Source organism: Microcebus murinus, chromosome 2 (genome assembly GCF_040939455.1).
Source record: "Microcebus murinus isolate Inina chromosome 2, M.murinus_Inina_mat1.0, whole genome shotgun sequence".
NCBI lineage: Eukaryota > Metazoa > Chordata > Mammalia > Primates > Cheirogaleidae > Microcebus > Microcebus murinus.
Genome location: NC_134105.1, coordinates 25807227 through 25824385, shown reverse-complemented (window position 1 = coordinate 25824385; position 17159 = coordinate 25807227). Strand labels below are relative to the sequence as shown.

Sequence of the window (17159 nt, the reverse complement as noted above, 5' to 3'; positions counted from 1 at the left end):
GTTTGAAACCAGCCTGAGCAAGAGCAAGACCCCATCTCTACTATAAATAGAAAGAAATTAATTGGCCAACTAATATAAACAATTAGCCAGGCATAGTGGCACATGCCTGTAGTCCCAGCTACTTGGGAGGCTGAGGCAAGAGGATCACTTGAGCCCACGAGTTTGAGGTTACTGTGAGCTAGGCTGATGCCACGGCACTCACTCTAGCCTAGGCAACAAATTAAGACTCTGTCCCCCCTCTCCCCCCCAAAAAAAAATCGTAAAAGAGCTGTTAATTTCAGTATTCTTTTAAAACGTGTACATTTTGGAAAACAGAAATCTTCTAAATTTTGAATAAAAGATAATATTAATGCCAAAACTTGAAAAAGATTGGACACAAAAAAGTGAAGACTGCAAATTAATCTTACATTCGCATTTTAATTTAAAAAGTAAAGTATAGCAAACAGAACACAGTGTCACATTAAAAGAATCTAGGAATGCCAGTTTGGTCCGGTGTTTATTGAACAGAAGAGAAATATCATACTGTAAACTCTATAAATGCTAAAAAGGCATCTGACAAAATTTTCTTGATTAAAAGTACTTAATAAAATAGGAATCAACAGATGTTCCTTAACATGATAATATATACAAACACATATATATACATAATACTTAATGCAGAAACACTAGAAACATTCCTTTAAAGCAAGGAATAAAAGGATGCCCACTAATTACTACTGTTTAACACTATCATATCTAATTAGTCAATATAATATGATAAAAAAATTAGAGGTATACAAATCCAAAGGAAGAAGTAAACCTATCACTATCTGCAGATGGTATGATTATAACCGAGAAGCCACAAGAAAATAACTTGAAAAATATTAATACTATGAATAATAATGGGATTCAATGAGGCTAAGAGATGAACAGTATATAGAAATCAAAAGCCTTCATATATACAAACAATAACTGGTTATAATCTATAAACCCACTTAATAGCAACAAAAAGGAAAAATATCCAGGAATAACAAGAAATGTGCAAAATTTATGTGAGGAAAGCTTTAAAACTCTCCTGAAAGAAACAAAAGTAATTTTAAAGAAATAGACACAGCATATTCATGGACAGAAAGACTCAACACCTTAAAGATGACAATTTATCCTAACTTAATTTTTAACTTTAATGAGATCTCAATAAAAACAATCTGTCCTCTCTCACCCACTGGATCTAAACAAGGAGTTTATAAAGCTTGTATAGTAAAGTACATAAGAATGACCTGGAAAACTCCAGAAAAGAGAAAATGGAACTAAATATTAAAAGTCATAACTAACTAAATATTAAAAGTCATAAAAGAAATGACTGATCAATATATATGTGCTTGTGTGTATGACAATATACAAACAGACAAACTGCCTGGCAAAACAAAAAGAACTCCACCACAACCAAAGGTCAAAAGACAAATAACGACCTAGGTATAATACCTACAACTCATATTAATGATGAAGGCTAATCTCCTTAATTTAGAAAATGCTCCCAGTAAAGGAGAAGATCAAAAATTCAATAGAAAAAAAGGGCAAAAACAAACTAACAGTTCATTAAAAAAAGAAACACAAGTGGCCCTTATATATGTGAAAAGGTAGTCAGTGCAAATTAAAAGTACATAAGGAAACTATTTCTTGTAAATCTGACCAACAAAAGTCTAAGCGAGAGTTTAACAACTCTAGCTGTAAATATATAAGGAAATAGGTATTCTCACGTATTGATGAAAAATGCTTACAACATCTATGGAGGGCAATCTGTCAATAATGATGAAAATTACAAATACATTTACCTTTGACCCATCAATCTCACCTCCAGGAATTTTATTACAGATATATCTAAATATACATGAAATGATATTCTGAAATGGCAAATAATTAAAACAACCCTAGTATACATCTAAATGGAACTGGTTGAATATATAGATCATGTATTATACAATGGTAGATGCAACTGAAAAACTATGTACTGATGTGGAAAGATCTAAGGATCCTTGGAGGAATATCTAATTCCGGGTACTAGGCCAGAAATATAAGATATGCCTGTAAAAAAAAAATTAAAAAAAAAAAAGATATGCCTGGATGTCATTTCTGTGCCAGATTGCAAGAAAGCTATTAAACACTAATGAATTATCAATAGGACATTGTGCTTTTCCACATAAAAATTCCATCTAATGCAAAAAGAATAAGAGAATTAGAAAAATTACCAATTGGTAATCCTTAGTGAAATTAATAATTCAGATAACAATGATCAATGAATAGGACATAAGTAATTATTAATAAAAGGTTGACTGGGAAATTTACAGTGAACAGATCTCTGAATCAATTGATTAAGCTCTGAACCTACAAATTAATGTTAGCATCACTAAAACTGGGACCACCTAGATACTATGTGCCTCCTAATATGATATAATATAAAAGCAATTATGAAGTATTTTTAACCAGAACTGAATTAAACTTCTAGGGTTTTCATTCTCAGGAAATATAGGTGATAGAAGAACAAGGTAATGACACAAGAAAATAAAAGGACAAATTCTGATTTGAGGATATGCTACAGGACAAGTGACCAAGTTTCTGCAACAAGTCAATGGCACAAAAAAGGAAACAAGAGGGAAGAAAATGGGACTACTAGATTAAAAAGGCATAATAATCACATGTGAAGTGTGGATCTTGTTTGGATACTGATTAGAATTAACTACAAAAAGATATATTTGAGACTATCAGGGAAATCTGATTATGGATAGGGTATTAGAAAGTACAAATAAATATTTGTTTTGAATTTTATTATATATGATAATGGTATTGCTGCTGTATAAAAAACATCCATATTTTTAGAGGTGCAAACTAATGTAGTAACACACAAAAATAACATGATTGTCTAGGATTTAATTTAAAAATACTATAGTAAAGGAAGAAATGTATATATAATAGATTAGGCAAAAGCAGAAACATCCTGACAATCTGAATAACAGCTACATACATGTCAGTTCACCATACTATTCTACTTTTATGTAAGCTTGAAAATATTTGTAAGAAAACACCTAAAAATGAAAATGCAATTAGCATCACATTACGACCAACAGCAGATATAACACCTGGGGTCATCATGACCAACACAATTCTATTTCTTTAAATTATGAATTTCATAATGAAATGCTGACAAGTTTAAAAGGATAAAAGTGAGTTATAACAGAATATTGCCCAGATGATCATGCCACAACTTTTAAAATTTATTTTCATGTGCTTGCTTCATGTTTAGTAGCATTCCAAGATAAATTCTGTGTAAAGACTTTCTAAATGAAATGTAATAAAAATATAAAGGTTTTTGCAGTATATCATAACACATGTCCAAATATTACTTCAAGACACCAGTACATATAATTATATATAAAATCTACATACACAACACACACCTTATAGAAATCAACCACCCAATACAGAATATGGGTTTTGTTCCCTTACCATCAATATTAAGCATCATTTTCCACATGGCAGGCCGAACAGATTGATGGAATCCAAACCATACTTCCCTGCCCCCTCCCAGAGGGTGGTCATATCCTTCTGGAGCTGAGAAAAAGGAACGCCCCACAGGTGTGTATCTACAAAAATTAAAATAGCATGTTCAATCCTTTCTTTCCCATATTAAGTATTTAAATATGCAGAACAGGGAAGATTAGAGCACAATTTATTATAATGATGCTCACTATCATGGATATAAATTAAATATTTTCCAAATTTTTGAAAGCAGAAAATACCCTTCTAAATGAAAAAATCCATCAGCATCATTCACTGAAATTCACCTTTCTTAAAACTAATGTTAGCTTGAATAACAATAAATTTTATTTAGTATACTTTCTTAAAAATAGGCTTAAAAAGTTAACAGTTCCAACCTTAAAAATGCTAAACAGTAATTACTGATCAAAAAACTATTTCTACAAATGTGTTTGCAAGACATACTATTTTTCTAGAAAAATACTGATCCTATGTGTATATATACACACATACATATACATTGTAAGGTACTTGTGTGATTAAGAGTAGCAACTGCAAAACAATTTGATACTACTGTATAAACAGTATATAATCACTTTTAAAACACGATGATTTAACTATAGAAATATATCTGAAAATAGATCAGTTACTCAAGATTTATAGCTCCTAAGAGAGACATTTGCTATAAAAGTATTCACAAGACTAGCTAAGCTAGTATTAGAGGGTACAGATGCTTGTTTAAATATATAATTATATCTAATAAATATACAATGATGTATATTTACTTGCAAAAGTTAGAGTATTTCTGTAACTTACTTCTGTCAATGAATTTGTATGCATGCTATTTTTGTCCAACATTTCAGTTGTACAATCAAAATACACAACAAATAAAAGTTAACCAAGGGAAGCCAACACAACTCATTCTTTTTTTTTTTTTTTGAGACAGAGTCTCGCTTTGTTGCTCAGGGGCTAGAGTGAGTGCCTTGGCGTCAGCCTAGCTCACAGTAACCTCAAACTCCTGGGCTCAAGCAATCCTACTGCCTCAGCCTTCCGAGCAGCTGGGACTACAGGCATGTGCCACCATGCCCGGCTAATTTTTTCCGTATATATTAGTTGGCTAATTAATTTCTTTCTATTTATAGTAGAGAGGGGTCTCGCTCCTGCTCAGGCTGGTTTCGAACTCCTGACCTCAAGCAATCCGCCCGCCTCAGCCTCCCAGAGTGCTAGGATTACAGGTGTGAGCCACCGCACCCGGCCCACAACTCATTCTTGAGAGGAAAACCTTCACATTTAAAATCTAAAGAGGAAAAAAAGCCAGAAGCACCCACTTCATGGAGGGCAGATGTCGTAGCACCACATCAACAGCATGGACAGGGTTAGTGCTGATTGGCTTGTCTAATTCCAGTGGCTCAGGCAAGGTCCGTCCTGTCAGCACTTCATGCAATAGGTGCCAACTCACCCGAGAGACAAATTTGATTGACACCTTAAAAGGTCGATCTTTTCCACCTTCCCCAGGTAATGTAACATCTAAATCTACCTGTTGATGAGAAAAGAATCAACTGGTAAATGTTGAAAAAGACAAATATAATTATTTTAAATTTAATTTATAAAAATATCTAGGAGAAAAAGCAAAATTAAAAAAATCAATCTCAATGTCAATCAATAGACTAAAATTTATCACTCATTTTATTATTTTGTAGAGTAAAATTTAAATAACATAGCTATTCATGCCAGCATTATTTGTCATTGCAAAATACTGAGTACTCAAATGTCCTAACATTTAGGCAGCTATAAAAGAATGATCACTTGAAAATGCTATGGAATAATTTCCAAGTTATATTGTCAAGTTAAAAAAGCAAAGTACAAAAGATCACAAATAGTATGACATCCTTTGAGTGAGAAATAAGGAAGAAATGAGAAAATATTCATATGTATCTGCTTACTTTTACTTTTTTTTTTTTTGAGATAGAGTATCACTCTGTTGCCGGAGCTAGAGCACCATGGTATCAGCCTAGTTCACAGCAACCTCAAACTCCTGAGTTCAAGCAATCCTTCTGCCTCAGCCTCCCAAGTAGCTGGGACTATAGGCATGTGCCACCATGCCTGGCTAATTTTTTTGTTTTTTTATTTATTTTTATTTTTTTTGAGACAGAGTCTCACTCTCTTGCCTAGGCTAGAGTGCCGTGGTGTCAGCCTAACTCATAGCAACCTCAAACTCCTGGGCTCAAGCGACCCTTCTGCCTCAGCCTCCCTGGTTGCTGGGACTAGAGGCATGCGTCACCACGCCCCACTAATTTTTTTTCTATTTTTAGTTGTTTGGCTAATTTCTTTCTATTTATAGTAGAGACGGGGTCTCACTGTTGCACAAGCTGGTCTGGAACTCATAAGCTCAAACAATCCTCTCGTCTCGGCCTCCCAGAATGCTAGGATTACAGGTGTGAGCCACCATGCCCGGCCTAATTTTTATATATTTTTATATATTTATATATATATATATACACACATACACACACACATATACACACACACACACACACACATATTTTTTAGTTGTCCAGCTAATTTCTTTGTATTTTTTTTAGTAGAGATGGGTCTCGCTCTTGCTCAGGCTGGTCTCGAACTCCTAAACTCAAGCAATCCGGCCTCCTAAGCCTCCCAGAGTGCTAAGATTACAGGTGTCAGCCACCATACCCGGCCTTACTTTTTCTTTTTTTGAGACAGAGTCTTTTTTTTTTTTTTTGAGACAGAGTCTCGCTTTGTTGTCCAGGCTAGAGTGAGTGCCGTGGCGTCAGCCTAGCTCACAGCAACCTCAAACTCCTGGGCTCCAGCGATCCTCCTGCCTCAGCCTCCCAAGTAGCTGGGACTACAGGCATGCGCCACCATGCTCGGCTAATTTTTTATATATATCAGTTGGCCAATTAATTTCTTTCTATTTATAGTAGAGACGGGGTCTCGCTCTTGCTCAGGCTGGTTTCGAACTCCTGACCTCGAGCAATCCGCCCGCCTCGGCCTCCCAGAGAGCTAGGATTACAGGCGTGAGCCACCGCGCCCGGCCATGAGACAGAGTCTTGATCTGTTTCTCAGGGTAAAGTATAATGGTGTCACAGCTCACTGCAACCTCAAACTCCTGGGCTTACGCGATCTTCCTGCCTCAGCCTCTCAAGTAGCTGGGACTATGGCATGTACCACCATACCCAGCTAATTTAAAAAAATATTTTGTAGAGATAAAGTCTCACTATGTTGCCCAGGCTGGTCTTGAACTTCTGGCTTTAAGTGATCCTTCCACTTCAGCCTCCCAAAGTGCTGAGATTACAGGTATGAGATATCACACCTGGCTTATTTTTAAAAATTGTTTAATCTATATAACTTTAATATGCTTCTAATGTGAAAACCGTACCAAAACATATATTCAGAATTGTTCCTCCCTTATTTCTTCCAGTTCATTCACTACCACCCTTTGAGAGAAACCAATTTCTCTGCTTCTGGTTCTTGCTTTCCTTCTTTCTTTTTGCAAAAGTAAGCAGATACAGGCCGGGTATGGCTCACGCCTCCATAATCCTAGCACTCTGAGAGGTGGAAGCTGGAGGATCACTTGAGGTCAAGAGTTCGAGACCAGCCTGAGCAAGAGCGAGACCCCGTGTCTACCAAAAATAGAAAAATCAGATGGGTGTGGTAGCTGAGAAGTTGGAGGGAAAAAATTAAAACCAAGTATAAAAAGAATGAAATGAATCCAAATACATTTCAAATGAATAACATTATCACACTGAAAGGAAAAAAAAAAAGGAAACACTAATGCAGGTAACTCTTGAACACAGTCTGTATATTTCTCTACTCTGGGGGTAGAGAAAAAGGGTGTGCTTGGAAGAAGAATTGCATACAAATAAAACTTGAACTCATTAGCAGATTTGTTTTCTGTAATGAGATGAATGTAGTAATTCATATTTTATATGTACAGAGCAAATAAGAAAAAGTGGTGATATTCTGGGGAGCCAGAAGTGTAACTAAAGGAAGAAAGAAATATAGAACACAGTAAGAAAAGAAAGAATCCTGTAGGGATATACTGCAATTGAAAGAATCAGATGTGAACTCATGATTTTCAATAAACATACATTACAGGCAGGGAGACTTGCTTTCCTCACCTGGGAAATCCCAGCTCTGGGATTCACCAAGAGAAGCCAGTCTCTTGCTATGCTCACTCAAGTGGCCCCATGTGTAGACACACTTTGGAGGTTTTCCCTTTGGCCTGTGATTCATAATTCTGAACTTCCTGTTGATTACAAAATAAGCAGCAGGAAGTAATAATGTAGATCCTTTGGGGTGCATCCCATCATTCTGAGAATCAGGTTTTTAGTGGGAAGATGATCCAGTTTGGAAGGTTTCCTGACTTTTGGAAAGAAGTCTGTACCCCAAGAAGCTCCTGGGGCACAAACATGTTTGTGTTTGTTCAGGGCCTGTGTGGGCTGAAAATAACAGACCTAGGGTCCCAGAGCCCCTAACACTCCATTTCAAACAAGCACCCCTATTCGTTATCTGATTTGCCTACAGGATTTTGCATAAGATTTTGCTGAAGGAAAGGGTTCTGGTGCTAAAAAGAAAAAAGGTTTTAAACCTCCAGCCTGTGTACTCTTAGATTTTTGTATCCTTGCACAACCTTGGGGCTGTCTTATCTCATTCTCCATAAAATTGGAAAATGCATTTGTCACTGGGCCCTGGCCCCCAGACTGAGTTGTTATTTACAAAGTAGCCAGAGTTCCTCCGGTGGGTAGCATTGACTTTGTTTAGTTGTATGCTGTCTTTTTATTACTGGTTTCATCTGTGAGGGCTTCCTTTAAAATTATTAGTATATGTTATTCAAAGCACTTTCTTTCCAGGAAGTAAGGCTTTTTCAAATGCATTGTCTTTTTTAATAAATATATTTTTAAATGTCAAAACACCCCCCAAAACCAAAACATACATTAGATTTCCTATAGGAAGTGTAATATTTATTTTTTATTGTCTGTTTTATTTATTTACATATTTATATTTCCTAACTCTGTCCATTAAAAGGGCTTAGAGCACAAATACCCCAGAAGCAAGAGCACACCCAGTACCCAGACTTTCATTTCAAAACAGCATTCCGCAACTAAAAGAAACCAGGCCTCCTCTGAGAAATGGTTAGTTGCAGGACTGCAGCAGAGAAAACATTAAGATAAACTTGGAATATCTTGTTGTGCCAGAAGGTAATGCAGTATAGTCATACGCCGTATAATGATGTTTTGGTCAACAATGGATCACATATACAACAGTGGTCCCATAAAATTATAATGGAGCTGCCTTATACAGGTAAACTTTTATAATGTATTTTTAGTGTACCTTTTCTATGTCTTCTATGTTTAGATATGTTTAGATATATGAAATACTTACCACTATGTTATAATTATTTTATTTATTTATTTTTCCTAAAGGGTTCAAGTTTAAACTATAATTACCTACAGTATTCAGTATAGTAACATGATGTACAAGTTTGTAACCAAGAGCAATAAGCCATACCATACAGCCTAGGTGTGTAGTAGGCTATACTGTCTAGGTTCCTGTAAGTACACTCCATGATATTCACAAAATGATGAACTCAACAAAGCATTAAGTGACATGACTATATTACAAAAAAACAAAAGGTGTCATTTCAAAAGGACACAAGAGCCAGCTTAAAAGGGCTCCCACTAGCCAAATCAGGGACAACTGGGGCAGTCAGATCAATAAACGGGGTAGAAGAAAATGCTCTCTTACAGCCAACCAACTATATGGAGAAGGAATGTCAGAATAAAATCACCATTTCTGCATAATTATAATCCTTCCAAGCAAGAATCATCAATTGCTAAAAAATCTAATGAGAAACAGAATCCTTAAAAGTATCTCCCATAACAAAATTAAAAATCTCTGTGCGTCAAAGGACACAATCAACAGAGTGAAAAGGCAACCCATGAAATGTGAGAAAATATGTGCAAATCATTTATCTGATAAGGAATTAATATCTAGAATATAAAAAGTACTCCTATATATCACCACCAACCAACAACAACAACAACAAAAAAAACTGAACCAATCAAACAACCCAATTAAAAAACGGGCAAAGGACTTGAACACGTTTCTCCAGAGAATATATATAAATGGCCAATAAGCACATGAAACAATATCCAACATTACTAATTATTGGGGGAAATGTAATCAAAACCACAATGAGATATCATCTCACACCCATTAGGATGGCTATTATCAAAAAAAAAACAAACAAACCAGAAAACAAGTGTTGGCGTGGATATGGAGAATTTAGAACTATTATGCACTGTTGGTGGGAATGTAAAATGGTGTAGCAACTTTGGAAAACAGTATGGTGGATTCTTTTTAAAAAATTAAAAATAGTAATTACCACATGATCCAGCAAATTCACTTCTGGGTATATATCCAAATAATTGAAAGCAGAGTCTCGAATCGAAGAGATATTTGTACACCCATATTCATAGCAGGATTATCTGCAATACCCAAAAGGTGTCCATCGAGGGATAAATGGATAAACAAAATGTGGTTATATACATACAATGGAATATTATTCAGCCTTGAAAAGGAAGGAAATTCTAACATATGCTACATTTATGGATAAACCTTGAGGACATTATGCTAAGTGAAATAGGCCAGTCACGAAAAGACAAACACTGTTATGATTTATATGAGGTACCTAGAGTAGTTAAATTCATTGATACAGAAAGTAGAATGATAGTTGGCAGGGGCTAAAGGGAGGCAGCGATGGGGAGTTATTGCTTAATGGATACAGTTTAGCCCTGCAAGAAAAAGACAGTTCTGGAAATGGATGGTGGTAATGATTACGTAATAATGTTAATGTACTTAATACTATTGAATTGTAAACTTAAAAATAGTTCAGGTGCTAAATTTTATGTTACATGTATTTTATCATAATTTTTAAAAAAGTTGTCTCCCACAAGATACTTATTAAGTACAAGGAGAAAAAGAATATCTCAATAAGAGAAACCTGGCAGACACCAACTTAACCAAGCGATCAAGGCTAATATCACTATTAATGGAACAAATACATATCACATGCTTCCTGATATGATGCACTGATAAGGAAAGAACATTTATGTAATATTCTTGCCCAAAAAATGCATAACCAGAATGTAATCAAGGGGAGCGAAGCATCAGACAAACGCAGACTGAAATAACTTGTCTGTAATCTTCAATCATGTCAATGTCATGAAAGGAAAAAATGGCTGAGGAATTGTTCTGAATAAAAGGACTAAGAAGACATGGTATTTGTATCATGATCCTAGACTGGATTCTGTACTTGAGGGAAAAAAATGCTAAAGGACAACGTTAGGACAACTGACAAAATTAGAATGTGGATTGTTGATTTTGGCAAAAGTATCATATTGATGTTAAATTTACTAAAGTTGATAACTGTACTATCGTTTTTATCTTTGTTCTTAGGAAATATACATTAAAATATTAAACATTTAAAGCGACATGATGTATGCAACCTACTTATGAATGGTTCAGGAAAAAATATTATGTGTTCTCTAGGTATAGCTGTATCTATAGATATAAAGAGCAAAAGAAAGAAAAAAATGATAAAACAAATGTGGCAAATATTAAGAACACTGGTAAAACTAGTTAAAGGGTATATGAGAGTTTCCTGTATGATTCTTGCAACTTTTCTGTAAGTTTGAAATTATTTCAATATGAAAAGTTAAAAATGGTGTTATACACACACAGATATGAATTACAATAAAAAGTATTAATAAATTCATGTAAGAGGAAACATTATAAAAGTACAGCTTTCTAATAAAGGAATGTATATCTTACCCCAGTAGTTGCCACAGGAAGTGGATTGGCTGTGTAAAGGCTTCTTTTTCCATCATAAACTGGTCTACGGTCTCCAAATATAGTTACTTTAAAATGTTGAACCATTGAGTCAACCACCTCCCTAAAGAAGGGAAAAAAATGAATCCACATAACCCTCTGCAAGATGAAATACAAAAATATTAACTGAAATAATTTCTGGCACTGTTCAAATCTGTCAAAATTCTAAAAGACATTCATACATGATAAGGATTTTGCTTTTAGAACCATAGCTTAAGATACCAAAAAGCCTGATTATTGGCAAAGGATGACATGCATTTCAGAAAAGACAGAGAAGAACGAATCCAGCAAATTAGTTAATCATTCCAGGATACATTTGACCTGCAAATATTCTCCTTAGAAACTGATTCAAACTCTCTTTCACCATCCCTAAGCACTCCCTAACATGTTCACCACTCTTTCTCAAAGAGTAAATGCTTTTTCCTTTGTGTTAAATAGCACCCAGTACATATCTCTATTAGAACACTTAGTCTGTTGTATTATAATTATTACATACTTCATTTCTACTAACTGTGAGCTTCCTGAAAGCAGCAAACACACTTATATTCCTTGTTCTCCCCCCTCCTTACGATAGTATCTAGCCAGTAAAGATATTATGAAATCTCCATTTTTTACCCAGGAAATATTTTGATCCAATATACTAACATAGAAAGATATTCAAGACGTACACATTTAAAAAAAATTATAGACTACATACAGAATGATACCAAATATTCACAAATCAATATTTATTTTTGTACACACCTACATATGAAAGCCGAAAAAAGATATCTGGAAGGATATATGTCCCAAATAGATATAGTGGTTACCTATTGAGAGGGAAGTGACAGGGTGCTAAGGTGACTTTTATTTTGTTTATACAACCTAAATATATGAGAGTATGCTGTAATACGGTAATACACAGTACTGGTATAATTTAAAACAAATTTGAAAGATTCAAATCTAGCCCAATTAAGTGAGGGGGGCAGCATTTTCAGGAACAACAACAACAAAATAACACACTGACTAGATACTTCGAGCAATTTTCTACATGGTACAGAGTTTCTATTTTTTTTTTCCTTTTTCAATTTTATTTTACTGAAACTACTGAAATCAAGATCAACTCTTTTCTAGAGTAAATTTTACAACAAAGATTTGATTCACCTTCCATTTGTGAGTCCAAAACAAATTTCAATGATTTTCTGCCATTTTAAGTTTTCTTTTGTGGCCGTTATTATCAAGTCCAGTCTCTCAGATAAAATTTTATAGATCTAATTTGTCAGGATGTTTTGACTATTTTGTCACGTTTTTACTCAACAGTAAACTGGTGTACTTTCAAGCTTACCATTTTCTGGCAACTCAAAACACTCTTAATGATGTGGGGATCAAAATGATAGAGGAGATTGAAACAGGAGGGCCAAAAACATCTTAGGGATAAAAAATATCCTGTTTTGATACCTAGCATATATTATACCTTCAATAAATGTTCTAACAGTGAATAATCTACTTCAATGAAATGCTAGGACCTCCAATGGAATTCTAAAGCAGAATTCAACATCTCTCTCCCAAGTTAATCTGGTTATCCACTATTTGTTACTCCTCTTTAATTAAATGGTATTAAGACCTTCCCAGTTACCTAGTTTCAAAACCTGGTTCATCTCTTCACCCAATCAGTTGCTCACTTCACCTCTCTACAGTATTTCTTACACCAGTCCTTTACCTTTCCATTCCCAATTACCGCAATCCTAAATTAAGACCTCGTGTCCTAGTACCTGAATTATTTTAAGTTTCTTGTTTTTTATGTCCTTAGTTTTTTCTACTCCAACCCAATTTACACACCACTGCCAAGGAAGTCTCCCAATCCTTCTTTTCATTCCTCAGGTACAAAACAAGTTAATCATACTCCTCAGTTCATGGCACATTATCATCATCTGTATAAGACCTCTCTTCTAACTCACTTCTTTCTTCCATCTCCATTTTCTATCCCCATTCCCCTCCCAACAAGTTATTCCTTCTAATGTGTTTGATGAACATCCTTCTGTTTGTATGTATTCCTACCTTTACCCTCTGTATTAGATTTTAAAATTCTGTTTGCATTGCTGTGGTACACTTAGTTCATTGCCTCTTTTTTAAAAACTGTTTTAAAAATTATTTTAAAAGATTCATCTGTGAAAACTCAAGTTATATACAATTTAAAAGTGACTTAGGGGGCCCGGCGCGGTGGCTCACGCCTGTAATCCTAGCACTCTGGAAGGCCGAGGCAGGCGGATTGCTCGAGGTCAGGAGTTCGAAACCAGCCTGAGCAAGAGCAAGACCCCATCTCTACCATAAATAAAAAGAATTTAATTGGCCAACTAATATATATAGAAAATATTAGCCGGGCATGGTGCCGCATGCCTGTAGTCCCAGCTACTCAGGAGGCTGAGGCAGGAGGATCGCTTGAGCCCAGGAGTTTGAGGTTGCTATGAGCTAGGCTGATGCCACGGCACTCACTCTAGCCTGGACAACAAAGCAAGACTCTGTCTCAAAAAAAAAAAAAAAAAAAAAAAAAAGTGACTTAGGGCCAGGAGAAGCAGCTTATGCCTGTAATCCTAACTTTGGGAGGCTGAGATAGGAGGATCACTTGAGACCAGGAGTTCAAGACCAGCCTGGGCAGTATTGAGACCCTGTCTTTACAAAATATTTTTTAAAAAGAGCCAGGCATGGTGGCATGTGCCTATAGTCCCAGCTACTTGGTAGGCAGTAGGATAGCTTCAGCCTCAGGAGTTTGAGGCTGCAGTGAGCTATGATCATGCCACTGTACTCTAGCCCAGGTGACAGAGCGAGACCCCATCTCAAATTTTTAAAAAAGTGATTTAGTTCATTGTTTTTGATTGGTGCAAACTATTCCCTATGTTGTCTATCCACTACCCCAGCAACGCAGACTCAGAGAATCTTTAACTGTCAGCCACCAAAATCAATCAATGCTACAATGAATTATCTCCTTGCATGTCCCCTTATGAACCTCTGTGAGAATTAATCTCTGGTTATATATCCAGAAATTGTTAGTTCAAAGCGAATTTTATCAATTAAATGATGAAGAACTGCCAAATTGCTCTCCACAATGGCTACACTGATCTGTGTTCCTTGAAGTTTCTATTTCCCTATATCCAGCCAAGATTTGGCATTATCCAGCTTTGTTTGCTTGCTTTCTCTTTCTTTTTCTCTCTTTCTCTCTCTCTCTTCTGTTTCTCTCTCCTTCCTTCCCTCCCTTCTTTCTTTCCTTTCCTCCTTCCTTTCTTTATGTATGTATGTATGAAGAACAGAAATTTATTTCCTTATAGTTCTGGAGGCTGGGGAGTCTAAGTTCAAGAGGCTAGTAGGTTCAGTGTCTGGTAAAGGCCCAGGATGGTGTTTTCTTGCTGCATCCTCCAGAGGGAAGGAACACTATGTCCTCACATGGCAGAAGAACAAAAAAGCTTCAGCTTTGCTTTCTTTTTTTTTTTTTTTTTTTTTTTTTTTTTTTCTTTTTTTTTTTTTTTTTTTCTTTTTACTGACAAGTCTTGCTTCTAAAGCTTTGCTTTCTAATTTTTGTTAGCCTCATGGGTATAAACTAGAAGCATGTTTTAATGCTGTCAAGGTATTAAGAAATACTTTCCTAATACTAAGTCACAAAGATAAATTATGTTTTAATAACTTTATAGTTTTATCTATATTATTTTGGTCATAAATCCATCTGAGGTTGTTCTTTATAAACATTAAGGGCCCAATTTCATTTTTCTCCATATAAGCCGATTTCTCCATACCACCTACTAAATAGTCTACACTTAACCAGTCAATTTGTAATGCCATTTTTATCTTACTAAGTTCTTGTAAATAAATCAATCTAACTCTGAGTTCTCTATATTGTCCTAGTGGTTTATTTGTCTGTTCTTGTGCCAGTACCGTACGTTTTCACTATTACCAGTGTGTTTTATTATGTTGTAATATGAGGCAGGGCAAGTTCTGTACTTTTTCTAAGTTCACTTGAACACTGGAATAACTTTCCACCCTAGAAAACAATCAATACTACAAGGAAAGGACAATATATCCAGCGCCCTACATATAGTAAATAATCGATCAATATCTGTTGATTAAGAAACCTGCAAATGACACATACTAGGGAGACATGACTAGTATGCTAAAAACATAAATTAGTGTGTTGAAAGCTACAAACTACAACAATGAACTAAACAAAAAGGAAACATAATAAGAACATTTGAACACTTATGTTTGAAAACTTCAACTGTAGTAAGAACAAATTAGAGGATCTCAACTTACTCACTGCTTGTGTAGAAAGGGGCTTTAGATGACTACAATCCCCAAATAAGCTAACAGTATGGCATGGCTTCCTCAAAATTAAAAAACTAAGGTTGCATATATTTAAGTACCCAGATAATCGAGATAAAAAGGCAGACAGCTATCTCACATATATTACACATGTCATTTCACATTTTGGAGCACTCTGTTCAATCTGGGAAAAATTTAAGACCCTAAAAATTGAAAGATAGCCAGAAGAAGGCAATCCTGACTGAAACTCATGTAATATGAGTAAAAATAAATCAAACTAAGGAATTTTAGTTGAACAGGAAAGGCTAAAAGGAAATTATAGAAGTCTATGGCTATTTTGATAGACTGTCACATAAAAAACTGAGTAGAAAATCTGGTGAGCATGGTGGCATGCGTCTATAGTCCCAGCTACTCAGGAGGATGAGGCGGGAGGACTGCTTAAGGCCAGGAGTTCAAGTCTAGCCTGGGCAACATAGTGTGACCTCATCTCTAAAATCAACAACAACAATCTATCTTGTATGGGAGGATAGAACTATGAAAAATAGTTGGAACAACAGATAGAGCTACATTTGGGGGAAAAAAATTTCTAAACTTTTCTGCTAGAATTATTCAAAGGTGGATTACACTACTTCATAAAGTACCTGATTTCATCCTTGCTAGAACTGTTCAAAGAGCAGCTGTGTGACCAATTGTCAGAGAAGATATAAATCTAAGAATGAAATTAATAATCTCTGCAATCCCCTCTGACAGTAAATTTTTATTTATTTTTTTTTTGAGAGAGAGTCTCGCTTATTGCCCAGGCTATAGTGAGTGCCGTGGCGTCAGCCTAGCTCACAGCAACCTCAAACTCCTGGGCTCAAGTAATCCTTCTGCCTCAGCCTCCCGAGTAGCTGGGACCACAGACATATGCCACCATGCCGGGCTAATTTTTATACATATATGTTAGTTGGCCAATTAATTTCTTTCTATTTATAGTAGAGACGAGGTCTCGCTCTTGCTCAGGCTGGTTTCAAACTCCTGACCTCGAGCAATCCGCCCGCCTCAGCCTTCCAGAGTGCTAGGATTACAGGCGTGAGCCACTGCGCCTGGCCTGACAGTAAAATTTAATTACAAAAATACCAAATAATGAAGCACTGTCAATTTTATCATAGCATCAGATATAGAAATTCTTATGAATAATTATACTGATGTTTGATAATTTACTTCAGGTCCTTAAGGAAATGGTATTAGAAATCTACAGTAGACTGGACAATTTTAACACTCAACTACTTTCAAGTTTTAGTTGCCCAAAACCTATGCCACAAAGAGAATCAGGTCTCTTGAGGCCCAACAGCTATTATTGTGTTTCTTCACTTTAACATTAATATGATGCCATTAATATATTTAGAATTTTATTAAAATGTTAGTGTGCAAGTTAACAAAATGACAAATCCAGGGACTGCGAATTCTCC

The 17159-nt window shown here is 35.5% G+C and overlaps 1 protein-coding gene across 2 annotated transcripts in view; it reads right to left on the bottom strand.

Moving 5' to 3' along the window:
• AGO3 (argonaute RISC catalytic component 3) overlaps window positions 1-17159 on the bottom strand; it is a 124312-nt gene that overhangs the window by 72373 nt on the left and 34780 nt on the right. The window contains exons 3-5 of one of the 2 annotated variants that reach the window (XM_020290527.2): window positions 11365-11485; window positions 4839-5047; window positions 3481-3617 (exon numbers count right to left, since the gene is read on the bottom strand). In XM_020290527.2, coding sequence (XP_020146116.1) covers window positions 3481-3617; window positions 4839-5047; window positions 11365-11485 — 467 coding nt within the window. Of the gene's footprint in view, window positions 1-3480; window positions 3618-4838; window positions 5048-9916; window positions 10014-11364; window positions 11486-17159 lie in introns of those variants that run through there. The other variant, XM_075996590.1, reaches the window with a different exon arrangement.